Genomic DNA, 22,558 nt, shown 5'->3' on the forward strand with positions numbered 1-22,558 from the left:
TGCTGCAGTTGGTCAGGTCTAGGTTCAGCAACATTGTGTGCCCAAAGAATGAGGTCAGCTGACTACCTGAATATACTGAATGACCAGGTTATTCCATCAATGGATTTTGTCTTCCCAAATGGAACGGGCATATTCCAAGATGACAATGCCGGGATTCATCGGGCTCACATTGTGACAGAGTGGTTCAGGGAGCATGAGACATCTTTTTCACACATGGATTGGCCACCACAGAGTCCAGACCTTAACCCCATTGAGATCTTTGGGATGTGCTGGAGAAGGCTTTGCCGCAGTGGTCAGGAACTCTCCCATCATCAATACAAGATCTTGGTGAAAGATTATGCAACACTGGATGGAAATAAACCTTTGACACTGCAGAAGCTTATTGAAACAATGCCACAGCGAATGCGGGCTGTAAATCAAAGCTAAAGGCGGTCCAACAAAATATTAGAGAGTGTGACCATTTTTTGGTGGTGACCTTTTTTTTTGGCCAGGCGTGTATATACTGTATATAATAATGACATTAAAAGTGTCATTATTATGACACTTTTAATGTCATAATTAAAGTTTGAGGCCTTTAATTATGACAATTAAAATTAAAAGGCCTCACACCTTATACTATATTAACTTATATATATATATAGATATAATAATATATTAATTATAAGATATGATTATATATTATATTATTATATACTAATATATAAAAATATATATATTACTGTATATATATAGTATATATATATATATATATATAGTGGTTGGATAGCTCAATAGATAAGGCATCGTATATCAGTATAGTCTGGGTCTTAGGCAAGACCGTTCAAGCTACTGCCTACCTCCATACCATGAGAGACACAAAAATGCATAAACATGCCGGCTCAGACGTCGCCCGGCCAAACAAGGTCTGCGTCAGGTGTTGGGGAACCAGAGCACCTTGATGACAAATGGGCTACTGGAACAAGACGGAAAGGGCGAGAGATGAAAATGTGGATCTGTTGGAATGCTACTACTCAAGTAACCCTAATCAGAGAGGTTACATGCAAAGACTTGGTGAAGGAACTGGTTACTTCGACATCCCCAGTCAACACTAAGCGCTAAACAACTAGTAGCTCATGTGTTCCCAACATCCGCAAACGGCAACTGCTATCACAACTTGAGATTGACGAGATACAACACAAATGCTACGGCAAAAAAAAGGAGGAACCTGGATGTCAGAACTGTGACATGTAGTTAAGTCCCCACCCAGTCAGGGGATACACGGCCCCCCCGAATCAGAGCGAATCAGAGCTGAACGAGACGGCTGCTGACCTGAGAGAGAAAATCATGACCCCCGAATGACAACCAGACCTTCCGGCGCCAATTACAACGGCTGAGTGAAGTACCATCAGAGATCATTGAGAATGGGTGAATGCAGCATTGAATATTATACCATTGAATGCAATACCAAGCGACTGCAACATCAGGAAAAAGGAGCACGAGAAACTAGAGAAATACCAGGGCCTCAGGGAGGAACTGGAGAGGGCCTGGAAGGTGAAGGTCATCGGGGCCCTCGGGGCAGTCACCCCCAATCTGGACCAATGGCTACAAACAGATCCCAGGAACAACATCAGACATCTCAGTCCAGAAATCAGTCCTTGCACAGCCAAGATACTGCGCAGAACCCTCAAGCTCCCAGGCCTCTGGTAGAGGACCTGAGCTCAGAGGAATAAGAGGATAAGAGCGGGTGGGTTCTTATCAGAGGATAAGAACCACCCGCTCTTATGGGTGGGTGGAGAAGGGAATTTTTTTTTTATATACTGTATATAATGACATTAAAAGTGGTCATAATAATGACAATTAAAAGTGTGAGGCCTTTAATTATGACAATTAAAAGGCTTCACACCTTATATACATTAATTTCCCAAATCTCTCTGGAGTCACTTAAATAATGTCCAACTAAAGAACAGAACAGAATGTTAGGATGTTTTCTGTGTGAACAAAAAGGTGTTTGGTACTGAAACTATGACAGGCCCACTTCAATGAACTGTGAACTGAAATAGTAAAACTCGACTCATCATGTCTACTTTTCTATAAATGGACAAACATTCTTGTAAAAAAGGCCAACAGCCGCATAATGTTCAAATAAAAAATAAGGGTAATTAAATTTCTAAGTATGATTTTCAAATAAAGTTCAGGTTAATGACTAGTTTTCACTAGTCATTAACCTGAACTTCTACCTTGATAATAAACTGGTTTTAGGTTTATTAATCCTATGAATTTAGGAAAAAGTTCTTCAATGACTTTAAATGCAGTTTTGAGTAGATTTGATTTTAATTTCTGGGAGAGCAGATCACACCAGGACTGTCTCTCCACAGCTGCTTGTGTCTCATTAATGTTGGCAGGTATGATGTGATCTTGAGATTCTGTTTCAAACTGAGTTTATACACCTCTGGAAAAACATTTAAAGTTTCTCTGATTTGACTCTTTATAGGTATATGTTTGAGTAAAATGAATATTGTTTACTCTATGAATTACTGACAACATATTTCTTCATTCTGTTTGTGAATGTATGTAAATAAGCAGTTAGATTTAGAAAACTGCACCAGCAAATATCTTTTCATGGGTCTTAGCCTTACTGGGGGCTAAGCACCCCTAAAAGTCAGATCCTAGACTGGTTCTGACTTTTAGGTCTGATCTAAAAGTTCAGACCTGAATGAGTGACATCATTCATTCTGTGGAAAAACAGATTGCTCTTATGGATGCAGTAGATGATGTTTTTAAAGAGCGATCCAGTCAGGAAATGTCAGTAAAACGTTTGTTTGTTCAATGCCATGTGGAGCCTGAGATCTCATACTTTGATCTCAGGCCTTATTATTATTATTATTATATACTTGGGATCATGGCTCAGATTGAATACACCAAAAAACTTGAAAAAGTAATTGCCTTACACTGAAGAGGATTTGATCTTGATAATGTGCATTTCAAGAAGCCAACCACAGACAAGTGAGCTGTTGGCTCCAGATCTGTTGGCTCCAGATCAGCAGGATTCATGTCATGAAGTAACTTTTTCACTCGCCAGACATTGAACCAACAGAGAACTAGATTACATCACAAGTGTAAAAAACCAAGAAATGTAGATGACTTGTTAAATAGTACAGCTCTGGAATGGAATCCATCTCTGATATTTAGCAGTGTATATCAATGGGGTCAACTCCATACACTTCATTCATTTAATCATAGAACAAAGTGATTACACAATTAATGAGTAGTACAGGGACGCTCGCTATTATTCAGTTTTATAGAGTGAAAGGAGTTTTCCTGACTTTTTTTTTTCCCCCATGTTTTGATTTGAAACAGATTCATAAAAGCTATAAGGATTCAAAATTTACATCAAATTTAAGATTTACACTTATTTTAAATAAAAGTACCGTATTTGCTATATCAATGTATCATGAGATAGTAAAAGTGGTATTCATTAGACGAAAGATAGAAAAACTGGCCTTTATTTAGTCTTTTTACATATGGCTTTAGCTTTTCTTTTATTACAAATAAGTTTTACAAAACGATTCTGAGGACTTCTGATCAAGCAGAGGTGGAAAACAAAAAAAACAAAAACAAAACTAAGAGGCTGACAACAATGACGCGTTTGCCATAGATGCCCCCAACTTCAGCATGACTGCGGCTGAAAGACAGCAACCGGCCGTAAAAAAAAAAAAAGACAGCAAGAGAACATTTTGTCGACACACGGCAGCAAAAACGGACGAGACGAACAAGATGGACAGAGGTGGTGACAATTTTTTTTTCCCCCAGAATCACAGGAAGAAAAAGCAAGAACCGCGGAGTCGACGCGAGTCCCTTTCCTGTGCCTGACGAGGCTCATTTACATCACTACAGTTATTACATCTCGTAGAGCTTCCAGCCGCTGGTTCTGAAACCACCGACATCAGAGCAGTTAAAAGAAGCCGGTTCACCCGTCGTTCGCCCAGTGTTGAGAAACAGTTACTCTCTGCACAGTGAGCGGCGCTCGTCAGCCGCCGCCACAGATTTCTAACTTCATCAGTAATTTTTCCTACAGGTCTAAGGACCTAAATTACAGCTCCTTCAGTTATTTGATTCAGTGGAATTAGAAGACATTATCAGAAAGATCAAATGCATACATAGAAACCATCAACACCCCATCACATTAGATTGCACTGCATTAAAATTTCACTTTTCAAGGATCCACCAACTGGCACATGATGTGTATTTAAAAAAAAAAAAAAAAGTTGGTTTTCGGACACGTTTTTTTTTTTTTCCTCCCTCCTGGTAAAGTTCGTCAACGGCGACCGTCGTTCCAAATCCCTGTCAGAGAAGGTGTTGCATAAGCAGGATGTGAAGTCTCTTGCATACGGAGGCGTCTCATGTCTCTCTCCTCGCCTTCTTCTTCTTCGCAGGTTTGGGCCACTTGGCTCTCTTCGATTTTTTCTGTGGAAACGAGGCAAAGAACACCTTCAACGCATGAGGCAGAAAATTTAATCATGGAGAACTAGTCGTTTTGAAAAGTTGAAGCACAATAGAACTCTTGGATTACCAAAAAAAAAAAAAAAAACAACTTTCTGTGATTTTCTTTTAGTTTGCAATTTTTTGGGAACAAGTCTGACTTTTCAGCATTTAAAATGCCTAATCCAAGACATTTTGTACTTGCCTGACCAAATTACCCGACTCCTATAATGAGCTCAGCAGATGAGCAGTTCCACCAGGTGTTTTGCTAATTGCTGCTGGCTAGTCTGAAGGAGCTGAGTGGAGAGTTGTAAAGGAGGGCCGCTCTGTGAGGCAGAAAGCTGAAACTGAGGAGGAGCTACGTCTTAAAGGCGGAGCTAAGTCCTGCCAGGTGTTTGGCCACAGGTGAATGGTTGCCATGGGAGATTAAAGTATTTATTGAAAATTTATGAAAGAAACACTCCAGATACGCTATAATGTAAAACAAAAAAAAAATAAGTTGATTTATGATGATACTGTCCCTTTAATAACTCTTATTAATTGTCTTACAACTTTTCTTTTTACCAATAGAAAAATTAAAGCAAAATAGATTTTTAGTTGTTTTACTTTGATAACAAAATTTACTGATTCGTTAGTTTTACTTAGAAAAAGGTATGACTACACTGCAAGTATAATCAAAACATGCCTGAACAGCGCCCCCCTTGAGAAGCATTGGACCAAGTGCGACGTTCTTACTTTGCTCTGTCGAAGCAGGAAGGTTGTTCTGCTTGTAAGCGGCTCTCCCATCGGTTGGCTTCTGTATAGCAAAAAATAATAAATAAATATATATATATACTGTATATTAGAAATTCAGACTAGAAATAGAAACAATAAAGGTGCGTCGCATCGGTCAAGCAGAAAAGGGATGAACCTCAGTTTTTGGGTCACTCACTGTTCCTTTTACCTCACATCACACTCAGCGTAACAGAGGGAAAACCAATAACTGTGTTACGTAAAATAAGAGCTTGGTACAATCAGATAAAGCACCGGCGGTACTGGAACAGTTCACCGAGACCACATCTTGCTCGTCATGTGAATCAATAACTTATTATCCAGCATTTCTTTAATAAACTGCAGCTATGAGTCATCCAGTGAATCACATCTGGTCCAAGAAAATACGTCCCTTTGTTGCAGCGGCTAATTTACCTGAATGTCAAGAGAGCTGACAGAATCAGTACCTGAGAATGTTGAACACCAAAAAATGAAAGTGCGACTGCAGACCTGATATACAATTAATCTCATTTGTATTTAGACAATTACAAGAAAAAAAAATCAATTGATTAAAAAAAAGTATTCTTAGCATTTTTTTTTTCAATCTGATTTGAAAGTATATTCCTAGATTGTTCTTTAAGTGCCATAAATTTAAGGAGAAATAAGTGTGATTACATTTTTTTTCCATAATAGAGCAACTGTACAATAATACTCTATTTTGTGTTCCAGCTAATCTGGACATGTTGCGCTGGATTGTTGGGTGGCTATTAAGCTATGTTGTTGCTACTAGCGGACAACAAATGTTAGCTAACATACAGCAACAAGTTACTTTTAACTTCTAGTCTTTGGCTCCTGGTGATTTTAATCCATTAAGTCACCTTAACATTCGTTAGCAGAGCTTGTACTTCAAACAAGTGCAAAGCAAACATCAGGGTGTTAAAAAAAGCCGTTTCCAGTTTCCTTAGTCTCTAAAAAATATGTAGTTGCCATTAATTATATACATAGAGTAGATAATCATAAGTCCTAATAAAAATAATATTTTTATTGATTGTGTAGCGTGGTCTTCGTTGACTGTATTAGTTTTCTTATTGAGTAAAATTAAAAGATGATCTCAGATCAGTAAACAATAACAGTCCGAAACTGCATTGACGTTCTCTCTGACTTTTAGTGTTTGTCCAGCCTTGGCACTGAAAACCCCTCAGATAAATAAATCACATTAAAAGTGTTCTAGTTTTCGTGTGTGTTTCAAAAGAAGAGGTGACACTGCACCAGCTGGAACGCAGCCAGCCTTACAGGGTGACTCTAATCCGGGGACTTTACAGTCATTCTGAATCAGGGAATCTGAATGAATGCCATGTGGTGCCGGTAAACTCCGGCCAAACGAGACCAGAGCACTCCTGGGCTAAGACGGATTTATCTAATTCTTTGGACAGATGGAAAGTAGGTTTGCATGACTGTGATTTGGGATGTTAAAGTCACACAAAGGTGTTTACTGTCCACTAGTTAGAGAGGTCGTCTAGCAAAACAGTCAAGTGTCGCCTTAGTTTCACAGAGAAAACCATAAAGTAATCAGAAAATCTAGCTTCAAACAGAGCAGGAACAACCCTTACCTTTATATTATATTAATAACACTTGTCGATTAATTCATCTTACAGCAAAAGTACCAAAGGCGTACTAGATATAGTGCCTTGCAGCAATATTAATACCCCTTAAATTTTCCCATATTTTTATGTCACAGTAACAAACTTCAATGTATTTCAGCAGGGTTTTGTATGATAGACCAGGTAGTGCATAGTAGCGTGTTGGGTGGAAAACAAACTGTGAAGTTCTACTTATAACTTTGTTTTTAGGATACTTACTGGCATCATCCATGACATCCAGGTCATTGGCCAACTCGGCACTGGTCAGATGATACTTTTCTGGATCACTGAGGGCCGTGAGCAGGATGAGCAACACCACGGCATTGATGAGCTTTAGGGACACAGGACATACGGGTAAGAAACGGGCAAATTACAGTGGAGCTGTAGAACTTAAAATGCACACATGAACTCTAGGTGTTGTGCAGGACGTAAATGGATGTTATAAACACGGGAACGTTAAAGGTCTGCTTGGAAATTTGTGTTTTTGGTGCAACACAATCTCTGGCTTGTGCAGTTCGTTACGCTGATGACTCATTCATCCCTATTGGGGGTGAAGCAACGGAGCATTCTTCGCATTCAATAGGCAACCTGACACCAAACCTGCTACCTGAAGAGACCTGCTGCTGATTTATTAATATCAGGCAGAAAAAGGATTTTTCCACAGGCCCTTTAAATTGACTTCAAAATGCTGCTGAGTTTTCCCCTCGTTTTCAATTAGGAGACAATAACCCGGAATAAACTGTGATAGTTGCCTACATTTAGCTGCACACCTCATCTGCTGCGCTAGTTATAGCCTAACGATCTTAGAGGTAAACAATAACAAACTATTGGCCTGTCACGATAACATTTTACTGGACGATAAATTATCACAGAAATTATTGCGATAAAAGAAAACATTATTATTACGTTATTTTGAGACCGTTTTTAAGTCATGTGTAGATAACAGCATAATAATTCAAATTCAGCCCTCTGCGAGATCAATAAGTTTCAATTTTGTAAAGAACACTTTACCCTCGACAAGGAAGATATTTTAAATGTATATATATTGTTATATAAAAATAACAATAAAAAAAGACCAAAAAACAATCAACTGAAAATTAAACCAAACGCAACCGAAACCGTAAATAAATTAGATTACAAAGTTTCTTTAAGCAAAATAGCCCTTCAAAAAATATGAATAGTCAGAATGGACATTAATGGGGGGGCTTTTAACTTATCACGCGATTAATTGATTAATTGCTTATTGCGACAGGCTTACAAACCCATAAAAATGACCAGAATACCCTGAAATAATATTTCATCCTTCTGTTGGAGTGCAGTATCCAACCTGAATCCCTCCAACGAGGCCACGCTTCCCCGCTTGCTGCCGAATGTCTACAGGGATGCAGTGGGACGCAGACGGATGCTCACCATATACCAGACCCCCAGGATGATGGTTCCTGTGCGGACATGGCAGCACAGGCAGCAGCTTGTGGAGTACCAGCGGTCCCACGGGGACATCATCATCTTGTCTGTGAACATTTACACGCAGGGTCGGTGACGGGTCGGGTTGGGAAGGAAAGCAGTCGCCTCGTCGTCCGAGCCACGTCCGCCGAGCGCCGAGTCTCGCCGAGAAATGACGAGAATCATCCGCTGTTGGTCTTTCGGTTGTTTACTCGTCGCTCGAGCGGATTATAAACGCGCCGCCGCGTCAAGTTCGACGCCATCTGAGGCGGAAAGCGGAAATCTGATTCCAAATTAAAAGCTGAATTTCACATTGAAGCAAAAATGTTTTAAGAAATTTCTCGAATAGGGAATCTTTGAAATTTTATAACCAACACAGTTTCAGTGTACTTTTTATTCTTCAGGTGAAGGAAAGAACTATTTAGCTGGTATCAGTCGAATTGTGAACTTTACTCAGAAGCTGAAACTTCTTTAAGAAAGGAAAATTAACAGGCAGGGTCCCCGAGGTCAAACGTCCACATGAGAAAATATGAAGTTTCTTTCCAAGTTCAAAATCCAACATGACTGACATCAATATAATTTAGTGATAACACTTTAATTGTACATTGTAGCAGACACTTGTGAATGGGCCCCATATGAATATTTTTTTTAATTTTTTTTGCATTGGTTGATTATTAACTGGCCCTGGGGTCAATTGACTTCTTTGGGGTGAACAAACACAGCAACACAGGCCAACATTTTTATTTTTTTTGAGGGGAAGGATCTATTTTTTGGAGACCACAGATACAACAGAAATTAATCTAGCTTGCAGACCCCATTCAAGTTTTGGTCTAATTACTTCAGCTAAAGTTATTTTGAAGAGTACTTCCGGTGGTAATCTGTGCTACCTTGATTGAACAACCTCGGTCATGGTGACGATAAACACCCGAAAGGAGTTGGACTCAAATCCGATTATGTAATGCGTGATTTCGAGAAAGTTACTGAGCGGATTAAACTCAGAACACGAATCTGGAAATTATGGGCCAATTCAGAGGTGGGGACTCGAGTCACATGACTTGGACTCGAGTCAGACTCGAGTCGTTAAAATCACGACTTGAGACTTGACTTGAAAAAATGCTCAAAGACTCGGACTTGACTTTGACTTTCATGCCATTGACTTGGGACTTGACTCGACTTGAAGCTGTTTACTTGAAAAGACTTGATATTTTTTACTCAAAGTCTTAAAATTTAAAACACATTATTTATAAAGTGGCGTCATTAATTAATTTCACTCATTCCGTATCAATATGCGCAGACCGTCACTATGTTTTCCTCTCTCCTTATGTATGTGTGTACGTAGCTGCAGCACAACCAATCAAATTAACAGGATTTGGACGTTTAAAAAAACGCGGCAAAGTTACAGAGCTCAGGGAACGAAATACGAAATAACCGCTCGAATATGCTTCCGCGAGTAATTTCTTTTGGCTACGTAGGTTATGAACTTTCGACTAAAAAACGAACTGCAACTTGTAAAACATGCAAGAAGAGAATATCGGATGGAGATGCCACGACGTCCAACTTTGTCCGGCATTTGAAGCTTCACAAAGATCGGTAGGTGGCACTTTTCTTTTGCTGTAAGATAGTTGACTTTAGCTAACTTCGTGTTAGCATGTGTACTCCGGGTTAAATTGGTGATGATTTACCATAAATCCGGTCCTTCAAATGCCTCCACAAATAATGTGCACCGTGTTAGCTCAGGAAGCCGGTGGATAGTGAGCGGGGCTCCGGAACAGAAAGCAGATTCTGGACCTGAACACAGGGAACAGAGTCTCTCTGTCCCATCATGATGATGAGCCGGGTCTAGTATCATCTAAGGATGGTTGGTGTATTTGAAGACATCTACGTTGGGAAATTATATTGACAATATATTGTTTACTGCAGTCAGTGCATTAAGTCAACTGTTTTTGACGTAATGCACTGACCGGCGTGACTGTCACATGTGGCACAGAACCCATTTCCAAGTAGTATAGCTTTGCTGGGAAAAAAAAAAAAAGACCAAATACAGTGACTGTCCCAAATAAATTTTGTGTTTAGAATATCTGTCCCATATTTACGGAGGACTGAAACTAACATACTTAGAAATAAAAGCAGAAAAATAAATGCACCAGACCTTCCTGAGTTTACTTGTGATAACTTCATTTATACTTATTTCATTTTTTGAAAACTATGATTGTTGTAGTGTTGATGTTTATTTATGAATAGAAGGAGTAAACTGAAGTCAAATGTAATTCATGAATGGCTGTAATTTATTTTCTGACATCTGTTTACTTCTGACAGATTTGAAGAATACCAGATGAATAAGAGGATCACAAATGAACCTCAAATACGTATTTTAAAAAGAACAAATGGTCTAATATTTGAATTTTATGTATAATTGCAAATTATATAAAAAAAAATAAAATAAAAACGACTCGAAATGACTTGAAATTAAAGGTTCCTGACTTGAGACTTGACTCGACTTTTGCCTGTCTTTACTTGAGACTTGACTCGGACTTGAGGACAGAGACTTGAGACTTACTTGAGACTTGCAACACAGTGACTTGGTCACACCTCTGGGTCAATTCTTTACCCAGATCCGTTTATTTATTTATTTATTTATTTACCGTTGAAGCTGTGTTAAAAGATAAAGCAGTCTAACATCGCTATTTAAGGCGTAATATTTCACATGGCAAATAATTGATAGAAGAGTAATAGAAAACCAACAGACGCAGCGGTCATCACATGCTGTTCGAACAGGTGATTCAATGTAATTGAAATTTAAATGTTCAGACTGGGCGGCGTGGACAACCGCCCAGGGCATCATCATGTGGGCCGCATCATGATGAAGTGACTGTATCTATACTGAAATAATATATTCTGGACACCTTTTATATATATATTTAAAAAACCTGTACTTTCTTTGGCACTTTTTCAGATGGTGGGTAGTAGGGAATTTTCCATAAAAAAAGAAATCTATAAAACGATCTGTATTTTCAGTCTGCAAAATGAAACAAAACTACTAAACATAGCCATAAATAACTGTTTTTATCTGATGAAGCAGCCTAATAAACATCTTAGAAGGAAGTTTCAATGAAATGCATTAAAAAAATAAACATTTTGGTGCAAGTCAAAAATTCCCTAAAATTAGATATTTTAAAAAACAAACAAAAAATCCCTGTTTTCTACCACCAATATCTATGAAACTATTAAAGATGGCCAAAATGGATGACTTTATATTATTCAGCGGCCTAATTTATCTTTAGTAGAGAAGTTTTATTTATTTGTATGAAAGATACAAATTTGAGAAGTGGTCAAAAAAATACACAATTTTGTCAATTTTTGAATTTTTTTTCCGTCGGTCAAATTAGCTCTGGTAGCATTTTTGTGGCCTAATAAATCTTTATTAAACAGTCCCAGACCCCTACAAAAAATTGAGCTTGTTAAGATTACATAGTCGGCTGGAAAAAATAGCTTTTGGGGCTTGGTTTCCAAAAGCCCCAAAAGCCTCCGTCATAATCGCCCTTTAGCCATTTCCCGAATCAGAAGCTACAATCGGAAGCCAAATTCAGCTTTGATCCAGACGGTCAGTTAGGATCGCCGCCACAGTTAGAGGACTGGACTGACGTTTCCTTCTGTGCAGTCCGGTTCTGTTTAGGATCCTGCTCATCATGCTATTAATGGTTTTAACCACAGTGCAAAGCAGCATCCGTGTCTCTCCATGTTTTAGACCAAACATGAAGGGAAACTTGACCAAGGGAAGCTAGTACAGTTAGCCACTGTGCTAGCCTAGCATAAAACCGCCACTTCCTGGACATACAATTATCACGTTTAAACAAGATACGTATCACGTCTAAGATAAGTATCACGCTATAACGTGATGGCACTCTAAATATTTTTTTTCCTGTGTGATAGCAATGCGCTTCCATACAAATCAAACCAAAATTAATACTGTTCCATCTGAGGACAGTCGGGAATAAAACCCACTTCCGTTTTTCAGTTGAATGTGTTTGGCTCATTTGTCTACACTGGGCCACACATATATACAAGCATGAACAGCAGCCTAATAGGATTAAAGATAAAAAGTGTGTAACACCCCCAGCCCCAAATGAAGGATTGTGGCTTTACTGATGAACGTGAGGTTTATTGGAAAGTTAACCCTGAGTTTCATTGTAATAGCTGTATGCACAAACACACACACACACACACACACCCACACACACACACACACACACAAAAAGGACAGTGTAAGCTACAAAAACACAACCAGAACATTTCAACTAAAAATAATATTCACCTCTAAAAATATCAACTCTAATTCAAAACTATGCCCTAGTGTTTATATACAACAAATTCACAATTTCAATCGATTACAAAATTAGAACCGTCCTTATTTACAAAACAAACAACCTTGTGCCTCTATCAAGGGGTTCGCTAATAACTAGACACATTTTAACACGTTGTTGTAACTTGTCTTCTGTTCCTTTCTGTCGTTAAGCTGCCATTCTACAACATATATAGAGCAAAAATAAAAATAAAATAACATCAAATCAAAAACTGGAAGTCATATGTTATACAAAATAAAACGAGATAAAGGAAAAAAGCCCTTAAGATGTCTAAATGAGAAACGGCCACAGTTTAACCTGAGTTCATCAAACACTTTTCCTCAAAAAACCTCTTTTGATGAGGAAAACACTGTTGAGCAGATTCAATGGGAAACCGGGTGATTGTGTTTTGCACATTGTTAAGCCCATATCAATTACAGCCACATTGGCAGAAACTAGTCTAATATGTTGGGAAAAGTTTCATTTGTCTTAATATGAACGAATTTATTTGGAAATGTTTTAATGGTTTGAAACATCTCCTTTACTAGAAGGTGGGAATCACTTCAGAGCTTTTCCTGGTTACCATAGCAATAGCAACTAATGCGACACTTCTACCTGACTGATGATGTCACTAGGATCAGATGCTTTGTGTCATAGAGCTATGACATCAGCTCTGAAACCTCTTAAATAGTTTGTCACTTGTGTTCTAGAGCCAGACTTGCAGAACCCAGCGGATTTATAGTTAATTGTTCTCTTTTCATTGTTAGACAGAAACGGAAGATGGATTCCCGTCAATTACCTAAGATTATTAATCCTTTGCTAAGGACAAGACAGAAGACGGAACCGAATGAAGAATCGAACCGACTTCGAGAACAGGAAGAATCTTTAAACACCTATGTTTCTTACTGGACTAAATACACTAAAGATACGGAACCTGAAAGAAAAATGACGGAAAGACTGCTGAGCCAAAGAGCTCCCTACGCGTCCACAGCTTATTACAGCGAGGTTTCTGGAAAAGACAAACTGTTTAAAAAGCCTTTAAAAGTAAAAGAAATGGCTAAGCGGGAGTCAAATGAAGGCTTTCCGCCTATATTTCAAAACACGCGTCCTGAAAAGGTTCCATCTCAACAGGATTGCAAGAAAATTGTTTATAACAATCTGGATGAAATAAAGAAAAAAGAAACTGCTAGTTACATCCTTTTGGAGGAAAAGCGTCGTGCAGAGAGGGCCAAGCAGCATTTACACCAAAAGTTACAAGAGGAACAAGAGAGGGAGAAGAAAGATAAAATGAAACAGATTCTGACTGATACATGGGACACCCAGGTTCAATATAAAAAGCAGAAAAACATGGAGAAGGCTGAAATTGAAAGGCAACAAATGGCTGCCATAATGCAGTCAGATAGACTGCATAAAAATGAAGAAATGGAAATGAAGAGACAGAAGAAAGAGAAAAGCCGGAATTTTTTGAGACATAATGAGGCTCAACTTAACCAAAAAGAGCAAAAGAAATCTAGAGGGGACAGTTTAAAGAATATATTAAAGAAAGAAACTGATTATGATGTTCTTTTACACAATAAGCAATGCAACAAGATGGCCAAGGATGAAGTTACCAAATTATCACATCAAATACAGCAGCAGGAGAAAACTCCGAAGCAAAAACCTCTGGCTGATGAATTGGCTACTAGACATCAGTACATTGATGACAAGGACAGGAGTCGTGAAATACGTCAAAAATTAGTGTACAACCAACTGTCCCTAATAAAGAAGAAAGAAGACGCGAAAAGGACAATTATGGAAGATAGGTCATTGAAAGAAATGAAACATCGGGAAGCTGCAGAGCAGAAGCTTGAAAAACTGGCGAAAGAGAAAAAAGCTGCAGCTACCAAGTCTCTGACCGACTCGTGGGATTATCAGATACGACGCAAACAGCAGGAGAAGAAGGAACTTCGTGAGGCTGAGAGGAAAGACATGTTATCCTTAATTGAGTTAGAGAGAGTGTGTGGAGGTGAACGTATTAAAAGTATCCATCTTGACAAATGCAAACAGCCTGTTTATGACGACGTTAAGGAGACTCTGCCAGCAGCAAGACCAGAGAGAAGTTGCTCCAAGTCCTGTGAGGGAAGAACGACGTATTCTGACAAACATGATGAAGGAAAAACCAGCAAGGTTTGCAGACCTTCACTGAGCTGTCAGAAAGTTACCAATACCAATACTGTCAAACTTCCCTCACTAAACTCCAAATCTGTGCACGTCTCTAAGAATTGCCAACAGAGTTCTAAAAAGGAAAATTCCCATCCAAGGAAGTTTGGGATGCCGCTCTTAGGCTGCCGGCCACATGAACCGACAAGCAGAAGAAGATGGATGGATGGATGGACGGACGGACGGATGGAGGATGGATGGACAGACGGACGGATGGATGGACGGATAGATGGATGGATGGACGGATGGATGGATGGATGGATGGATGGACGGATAGATGGATGGACGGACTGATGGATGGATAGATGGATGGATGGATGGACGGATAGATGGATGGACGGACGGATGGCTCTTCAAACCAGTCTTTCCTTTTCTCTTCAGCCTGTCTGTGAAAACAGCGGCTTTCACTTATCATTTACAAAACATCTTTGTAATATTTTCCGTTAGCAACGTCAGACATATGAGGCCTTAGCTTTGAAGGTAGCATAAGTCATTTTAACAAAAGGTTTTCTCTGGGTGCTCCAGTTTTCCTACAAAAACAATAGACAGACAGACAGACAGACAGACAGACATTGTCTGTAATTTTATTTATTAGTAAAATTAAGTAATCCTTCTTCAAATATAAGTTTTCTCTGGGTGCTCCAGTTTCTCTAAAAACACAAGTGACAGACAGACAGACAGACAGACATTGTAATTTGCTCTCTTAGTAAAATCAACTAATCTTGCTTTAAACTAAAGTTTTCTCCGGAGCTCCGGTTTCTCTACAAACACAAATGACAGACATACAGACAAACAGATAGATATTGTCTGTAATTTTGTCTATTAGTTAAATAATTCTACTTTAAACATAAATTCTCTCCGGGTCTCTACAAACATGATGCTACATAGGTTAGCTAGCTAAAATAGATAGGTCTATCAATAGGTAGGCAGGTAGAAAGATACCTGCCTACCTATTGATAGACAGGCAGGTATACCTACCTGTCTATTAGGTAGGTATACCTGTCAGTGCATAAGACTGACATGACATCATAAACATGACATAACATCTGTCATGAACATGAAGGAGTCTTTATGAATGTTCATGACTGTTGTCATGAAGTGTCATTCGGTAAATAATGACACTTTTAATGCAAAGCTGCATTAAAAGTGCCAACTTCGCATTATTTTGAAAATAAAGTCACTTTAATGCAAGGTTGGCACTTTTAATGGACTTTCACTGCAACTTCTAGAGCAACTTTGCATTAAAAGTGTCATAATAATAACATTAAAAGACAAGGACAGAACTGTATTAAATTGAATATATATATATAATGATGACATTAAAAGTGTCATTATTTCGACACTTTAATGTCATAATTAAAAGTGTGAGGCCTTTTAATTATGACAATTAAAATGAAAAGGCCTCACACCATATATATAAGTTATATATATATATGATGTCATTATATACAGTATGTATATATATATATATATACTGTATATATATAATGACATTAAAAGTGTCATTATTACGACACTTTTAATGTCATATTTAATAGTGTGAGGCATTTTAATTATGACAATTAAATTAAAAGGCCTCACACCTTATATATATTAACTATATATTAATATATAGAGAGATATAGAGAGGAAGGAGAAGAGAGGAGGAGAGAGTAGAGAGGAGCAGAGAAGAAGAGTATAGAGATAGATAGATGATAGTAATGACATTAAAAGTGTCAGATTGATGACAGTAATGTCAAAAAAGGGGAGGCCTTTAATTATGACAAAAAATGAAAAGGCCGCACACCGGAGAGAGAGAGAGAGAGAGAGAGAGAGAGAGATAGAGAGATAGATAGAGAGATATATATATATATATATATATATATATATAATGTCATTATATACAGTATGTATATATATATATATACACTGCCTGGCCAAAAAAAAAGTCGCCACCTGGATTTAACTAAGCAAATAGGTACAAGCCTCCTATTGGATAAGTACTGCATAGGCATCTTTCAGCTGGCAACAAGTTATTTAACCCCAGCTGATGCAATGAGTAACTCCTCATTTCTTAAACAACCATGGCAAAAGACACATCCTGTGGTCGTGGAAAAGACGTTAGTCTGTTTAAGAAGGGTCAAATCATTGGCATGCATCAAGCAGAGAAAACATTTAAGGAGATTGCAGAAACTACTAGAATTGGGTTAAGAACTGTCCAACGCATCATTAAAAACTGGAAGGATGGTGGGGAAATGCAGCATAGAGGTTAGAATATTAGAACAACATGATCATAGATCTGCCGCTTCTTGTTTTCTTCCTCAAACCGATCAGCGGACTCGGATGATGAAGATGATCAAACTTCTTTCTACAGAAGTTTCTTTTTAGTCTGAAGGTTTTTGTTCAGAGAGACAATGAGCTGAAAAATAACATTTCATTCATTCGCTGGTAGAGCTTTGCTACACGTGGAGCTGAGTTTTAATTTACATATTCTGTACATAAAGGAAGCGGAAATGCGTAACCGTTGATGTGTGGGCGGGAAGATCTACAAAGTGATTGGTTGGTTTTCTTTAGAAGGCAGGAAATGTTGCCCGCCTCACCTTTCAGCAGGTTTCAGATTAACTAGTGAATTCAGTAAAGACTAGAAACAGACTGAACAAGGTTCATTCACATGTTTTTATTTAGAACAAATACGAGCCAAAAACCAAAGCAAAGAACAAAGTTTATTGTGAACAATTTGGCGAGTTAACAACCAAACAAACAGGAACTGTATTGGTCACGTGGTTTTCCTTAAAGTGATACGCACACAGACACGTGGTTTCATCTTGTTTGCTCGGCGCATGTGCAGAGGTTTGTGCGTCGTCTGGCCCGTCACTACTTTCTTCACCTTCACCAAGTTAAACTCATGGCCACAGTCTGAGCTGATTTAATAAATATTATTTTATTAAAATAATATAAAAATAATCAGTGACACATAAACTCCATATAATCCAGACTGAAGCTCTGAGTGAAGAATTAAAACAAAGATAAACAGTAAAATGTTCATGTTAATTAGACTGAATATGTTTAATGAACAGGTTCATTAATTTCATTCAGGTTTTATTTAATAAATCATTTAGTCTCCTCTATGATCAATGTCCAGATATGTGGCTGAACAGATAGAAATTAAGTTTTAGCTAAATTATCAATATCTGCATTTTATCTGAAATTGGTTTAACTTTTGAAACAGTTTAATTTCTTTAATATATAGAATAATAAATGAACACATTAAAGCTTCCAGCACAAAGTAACATAATTAGTTCTGCAATAATGGAATAACTAAACAGAACTTTTCTTCTGTGAGCCTCGTGAATATTGTAATTTATGTGAACCATTTTTCCATCTGAGTCAAAATCTGAAATATGAGACATTTAATTAATTTTAGTTGGTAACTTTGTCTTTAATAGAGAGAGAATAAAATCTCAAACTCCTGCAGGTGTTCAGATTGATAATTCACCTCCTGAATCCTGACAGATTGATTTAACCTCAATAAAAATGAACTAAATTAAAACTTTCTGCTCTGACATCACAGGAAGTTGAACCTGGAATCAGATTTAAATGTTCGCAGCATCACAGACCAGAAACCTGCTGCTGTATTTATTTATGGCCACAAAGTGGCAGTGTCACAGTTTTAATTTAATTTATTTATTTTACTTATTTTGCCATAACATAGTAAAAACATATTTGAATCAGAAAGTTCAGGAGTTTCCATATGAAGGAGCTGAGGTCAAAGGTCAGACTGAGTTGTTATGAGTCCAGATGTTCCTTGTATTGTTAGTGATGATGTTCCTGATGTTCTGCTGCCTCTCCTCCTCTTCCTCTCTCAGGATGAAGATGATCTCCAGGATCCTGCTGCTCCTCATCCTCAGCTCATGTCTCTGTGGTCAGTCTCCATCTTGTCTTTGTGACAGAAAGCTCTCTAGATGGAGCTGAAAGACTCCCATGTTCCAGTTCTCAGTGTGTCTGCTCCTCTCTTTCCCTCTCTGTCTCCTCAGCAGCAACATTTGTAGTGAATGTGACACAGAGCAGCTATCAGGCAGAGGAGAACCACAGCATCACTCTGGAGTGGACCTTCATCATCAGACCCGACTCCTCTCTGTCCTCCATGTTTATCCTCTGTGAATTTCTAGATCCCCCTAGAGAATTGGTTCTGTATCAGGTCCATGAAGGTGTTGAGATTCCAGATTCTCAGGATAAACAGTTTTCAGGACGAGTCCAGATTGACAAAGACGTCCTCAGAGAAGGACGAATCAGACTCCATGTGTCCAGACTGAGGACTGAAGACTCTGGTCTGTATCTGTGTGACGTGAAAACTGAAGATGGATTCAACTCTGGAAGATGTCGACTCAACGTTACTGGTGAGTTCATGTTGCAACATCTGAACTTTATAAAGTCTAAATGCTGAAAAAGTGAAATTGAACTGAAGAAGACTGCAGCAAATGTTTTCTGATTTAAAAAAAACAGAAGTAACTTTTGTGTTTTTCTGTGAAATTATTTCTTCCTGTTTCTCTTGGTTTTTATTTACTTAGATTATTTTTTTCCTCTGATTTAGTTTGAGGAAACTCAGACTGAGGTAAAAGTCCTAACTGGTTTCATCCAGAGAGTCGGAGAAAAATGAAAAGTCTTCATGTTTCTGTAGGTTTGTGATCAGAACCGACCCGGTTTATAAACGTTAAAACAGAACCAAATGTTTCTGTGTTGTTTATATGGTTTCATGTTTAATTGTTTCCCATTAAACTTTATTCTTCTAAAGGTTTCTGTAATATTCAAAACTCTCTTCTATCTTTCCAGCAGCTGCTGATGTTCTCTCCAACCCAGAGAACGACCTTGGATCCAGAACCAGAAGGTCGAGGAAGGATCGGCCTCCATGTTTCTCTGTTACTGACAACAGCAGCAGCAGCAGCTCTGATGGTCAAACTTTTCCTGACTCTCAGTTCAAAGGGTTGATATGGATGATGATCCTGTGGGCAGGAAGGAGCTCCAATAGCAGTCTGTGTTGGACTGAATATGAAGAAGCCTCTGACTGAAGACTGTTGCTGTTTGACCAATTCATGGCTGCATGACAAGCAAACAGGTCAAATATCAGACAGCAGAGAAAATAATTCACTGAAACACTGGATGACATCATCAGGCTCTGCTAATCCACCTCATCAGCTTTTGCTTCTCCTCTGTAGAGAGAGAGTAAGTTGTAAAACAATACATTGTTGTCATGGTTACGTATCACTACAACTGTCTGAAAGTAAAAAGTGTAAGAGCAAAAATCCTTCTAGTGGCAGAGCATCCAGAACCAGAGGGAAACCAGAACCAGAACCAATCAGACCCGACGTAGCTGAGCTGCTCCAACATGGCGCCTCCATGTTTTCTCTGTTTATTGAGATCAAACTTCTGGACTTTGGTCTCATCGGTCCAGAGGATTTTGTTCCAGGAGCCGTTTGGTTCAGTTCTGATGACTTTGTCCAGTTCAGTCCAGATTAATGGACGTTTTTACACAAGTTTATAATTTAAGTAAAAACCAGCTGGTGAAACGTTATAATAAATGTTATTTTTTTAAACAACTGATTTTTTTATAAATGTTTTTATATGTAAAATATTTTAATTTAGTGAATGAATGAATCTCAGTGAAAAAATGAACAGAGTCTTTCCATCTGTTGTTTTGAATCAACTTTAAAAAGTTTTGTTGAAGCAAATTTATTGAAGTCATTTTTCTCAGAGCTTTGATTCAGAAAGTATTAAAATTCAGTCATTTCAAATGAATCAACATGAATCTCAATGAAAAGCTGCCAGTGAGTCGTTTTCTCAGCTTTCAGCTCCAAAAGGTTCTGTGGATCAGAACCATCCAGTTATTAAAGCTGAACAGCTGAGAGGTTTTGTTACTGTGATCAGTTTATCTGCTTTGTTTTCTGTTTCTGCTGTTAAAATATAAATAAATCAGTTTTATAGAAAGATGCTGTCAGGACTCTAATTCCATGTTTATAGAATAAATTTCATTATTTTATCATATTTATTTTATCTGCAGCGTCTCATTAAACCGTCAGATGATCAACATTTAGCTCCGGATCAACTGGTTCAGAGCAGCTGGTTAAACTGGAGCTTTGATCAGGAACCAGAACATCTGGACCCAGATGTTTGTAAATAACAGAGTTTTAATCTATTAATAATAATAATAAAAATCACCAAAATCAGTCAAACCTATAAAGATCCAACCAGGAAGTAAATGATATTACCTCAGCAGAGATCAGCTGCAATGTGTGGTTTTGTCCACATGGTGGCGCTCTAAGCTCTGACTAAAAGCTGCTCAGCAGTGAAAGTTAGTATTTCTCCTCCTTTGTTTCTTTATTCAGTTCTGATGTGAAAACACAGATTTAGAAATGTTTCTTTAATGAAATGTGTTTATTTCTAACAGCTTTAAGACGTGATTATTAAATATTGATCTGATTGGTCGATCAGCAGCTTCATCCTGATGCTTCACTCTGTGATCTTCACTTCAGGTTGAGTTCAGATCAGGTAACATGATCCTCAGATTCTGGATCAGAACCAAGAACCCGTCCTCACCAGATATTCAGACGACCAGCTGCAGATCAGCAGCAACTCCAGCCTCATGCAGATCAAAGGTCAGGCTGGGTGTGCAGAGGAAACCAGAATCCAAAAAGAAAGAAATGATGAGCAATTAGAGACCAGAAGAGAGAGTGATGAATTCCAGAGAGTTTAGTTGTTAGGGAGGAAACTGAGATCTGTTTCCAGGACACAGTTTGCTGTGTGAGAGTCACATTGACAATGTCTGTCCAGGAATCAGTCACTGATGTTTTTCAGTGCATAGTGATGTGTTGCTAACCCTGACCCTGTTGCAGCATCTATTCAGTCAAATATCATACATAAGATATTATTCACATCTTATTTATGATATTTTGCCACAAGGAGAGTCAGCAACAAAAGGTCACTGCTGAAGAAGTTGGTTGTTCACAGAACTCTGTATTAAAGCATATTGTAAATGAGCTTCCATTCCACTTAGTGCCACAGGCTGATCTCCTCCATGCCACGATGCATTGATGCAGTAATTCAAGCAGGAGGAAGTTCAGCCAATTACTGAAGGCATAGAAATGTACAAACCTTACAGACGCCGACATTTGTGCTCAAAATATCTGTTTTTGGTCCAATTACATATTCTCATTTCCTCAGATCCTGGATTTTGAGGTTTCTTTGCCTGAAAGCCATAGTTATAAACATTTCCAAAAATAAAAGCTCTAAATATTTTACTCTGTGTATCAAATCTCTATAAAATGAGAGTTTACTTTATGAAATTACTGGCAAGAAATATTGATTTTTATTCAACATTCTAGTTTTTGTGCATGTTAAATAAATATTGAATAAATTATGGATGAATTGATTCATGATAAAGTTTGTTGGTTTAGTTATACGCAGATTGAGTTGATATTTATGTTTCTAGATCTTCACACAGTAAATCATGAATTAATCGATGAGTAATAAATGATGCAAAATTATTTTCTACCAAAACATTACATAAATAAAATGTTGAATTTAAATTACTGTTTAGTTTTTCAGGATTAAATTATTTATCAGTAAAATATGAATCTGCAAAGCTGCTGAACCAGAACAGAGCTGAGCTGTTATCATTATATTCTTCACAGGTAGTTTGATTTCCTGTAAGCTGAGTAACTCAAGGTAACAAGAAGTTTCTAAACAAACACCTGC

At 38.0% G+C, this 22,558-nt stretch overlaps 4 protein-coding genes across 12 annotated transcripts in view; 2 read left to right on the forward strand and 2 right to left on the reverse strand.

Annotated features, from left to right (window-relative positions):
- Positions 1 to 22,558, forward strand: part of LOC116733103 (immunoglobulin superfamily member 3-like) — a 919,724-nt gene that overhangs the window by 884,883 nt on the left and 12,283 nt on the right. The window lies entirely within an intron of this gene.
- The window catches only part of LOC116733131 (butyrophilin-like protein 8), a 766,651-nt gene that overhangs the window by 720,839 nt on the left and 23,254 nt on the right, over positions 1 to 22,558 (reverse strand). The window lies entirely within an intron of this gene.
- Positions 1 to 22,558, forward strand: part of LOC116733102 (gastrula zinc finger protein XlCGF57.1-like) — a 366,755-nt gene that overhangs the window by 216,415 nt on the left and 127,782 nt on the right. The gene's annotated exons all lie outside the window — the stretch shown is intronic.
- Positions 6,868 to 8,543, reverse strand: LOC116733150 (lysosomal-associated transmembrane protein 4B-like). Its single transcript, XM_032583955.1, has 2 exons — positions 8,259 to 8,543; positions 6,868 to 7,179 (listed from the first exon to the last, which is right to left on the reverse strand). The coding sequence occupies exons 1-2, from the start codon at positions 8,367 to 8,369 to the stop codon at positions 6,883 to 6,885; spliced, it is 408 nt and encodes a 135-aa protein (XP_032439846.1). The 5' UTR covers positions 8,370 to 8,543; the 3' UTR covers positions 6,868 to 6,882.

This window comes from Xiphophorus hellerii, chromosome 14 (genome assembly GCF_003331165.1).
Source record: "Xiphophorus hellerii strain 12219 chromosome 14, Xiphophorus_hellerii-4.1, whole genome shotgun sequence".
Taxonomy (NCBI): Eukaryota; Metazoa; Chordata; class Actinopteri; order Cyprinodontiformes; family Poeciliidae; genus Xiphophorus; species Xiphophorus hellerii.

Bases quoted from the DNA above. Each gene is read 5' to 3' on its own strand.
- LOC116733150 (XM_032583955.1), bottom strand. From the start codon at position 8,369: ATGTTCACAGACAAGATGATGATGTCCCCGTGGGACCGCTGGTACTCC. The intron at 7,180-8,258 runs GTGAGCATCCGT...GTGTCCCTAAAG, and splicing joins TCCTGGGGGTCTGGTATATG to CTCATCAATGCCGTGGTGTT.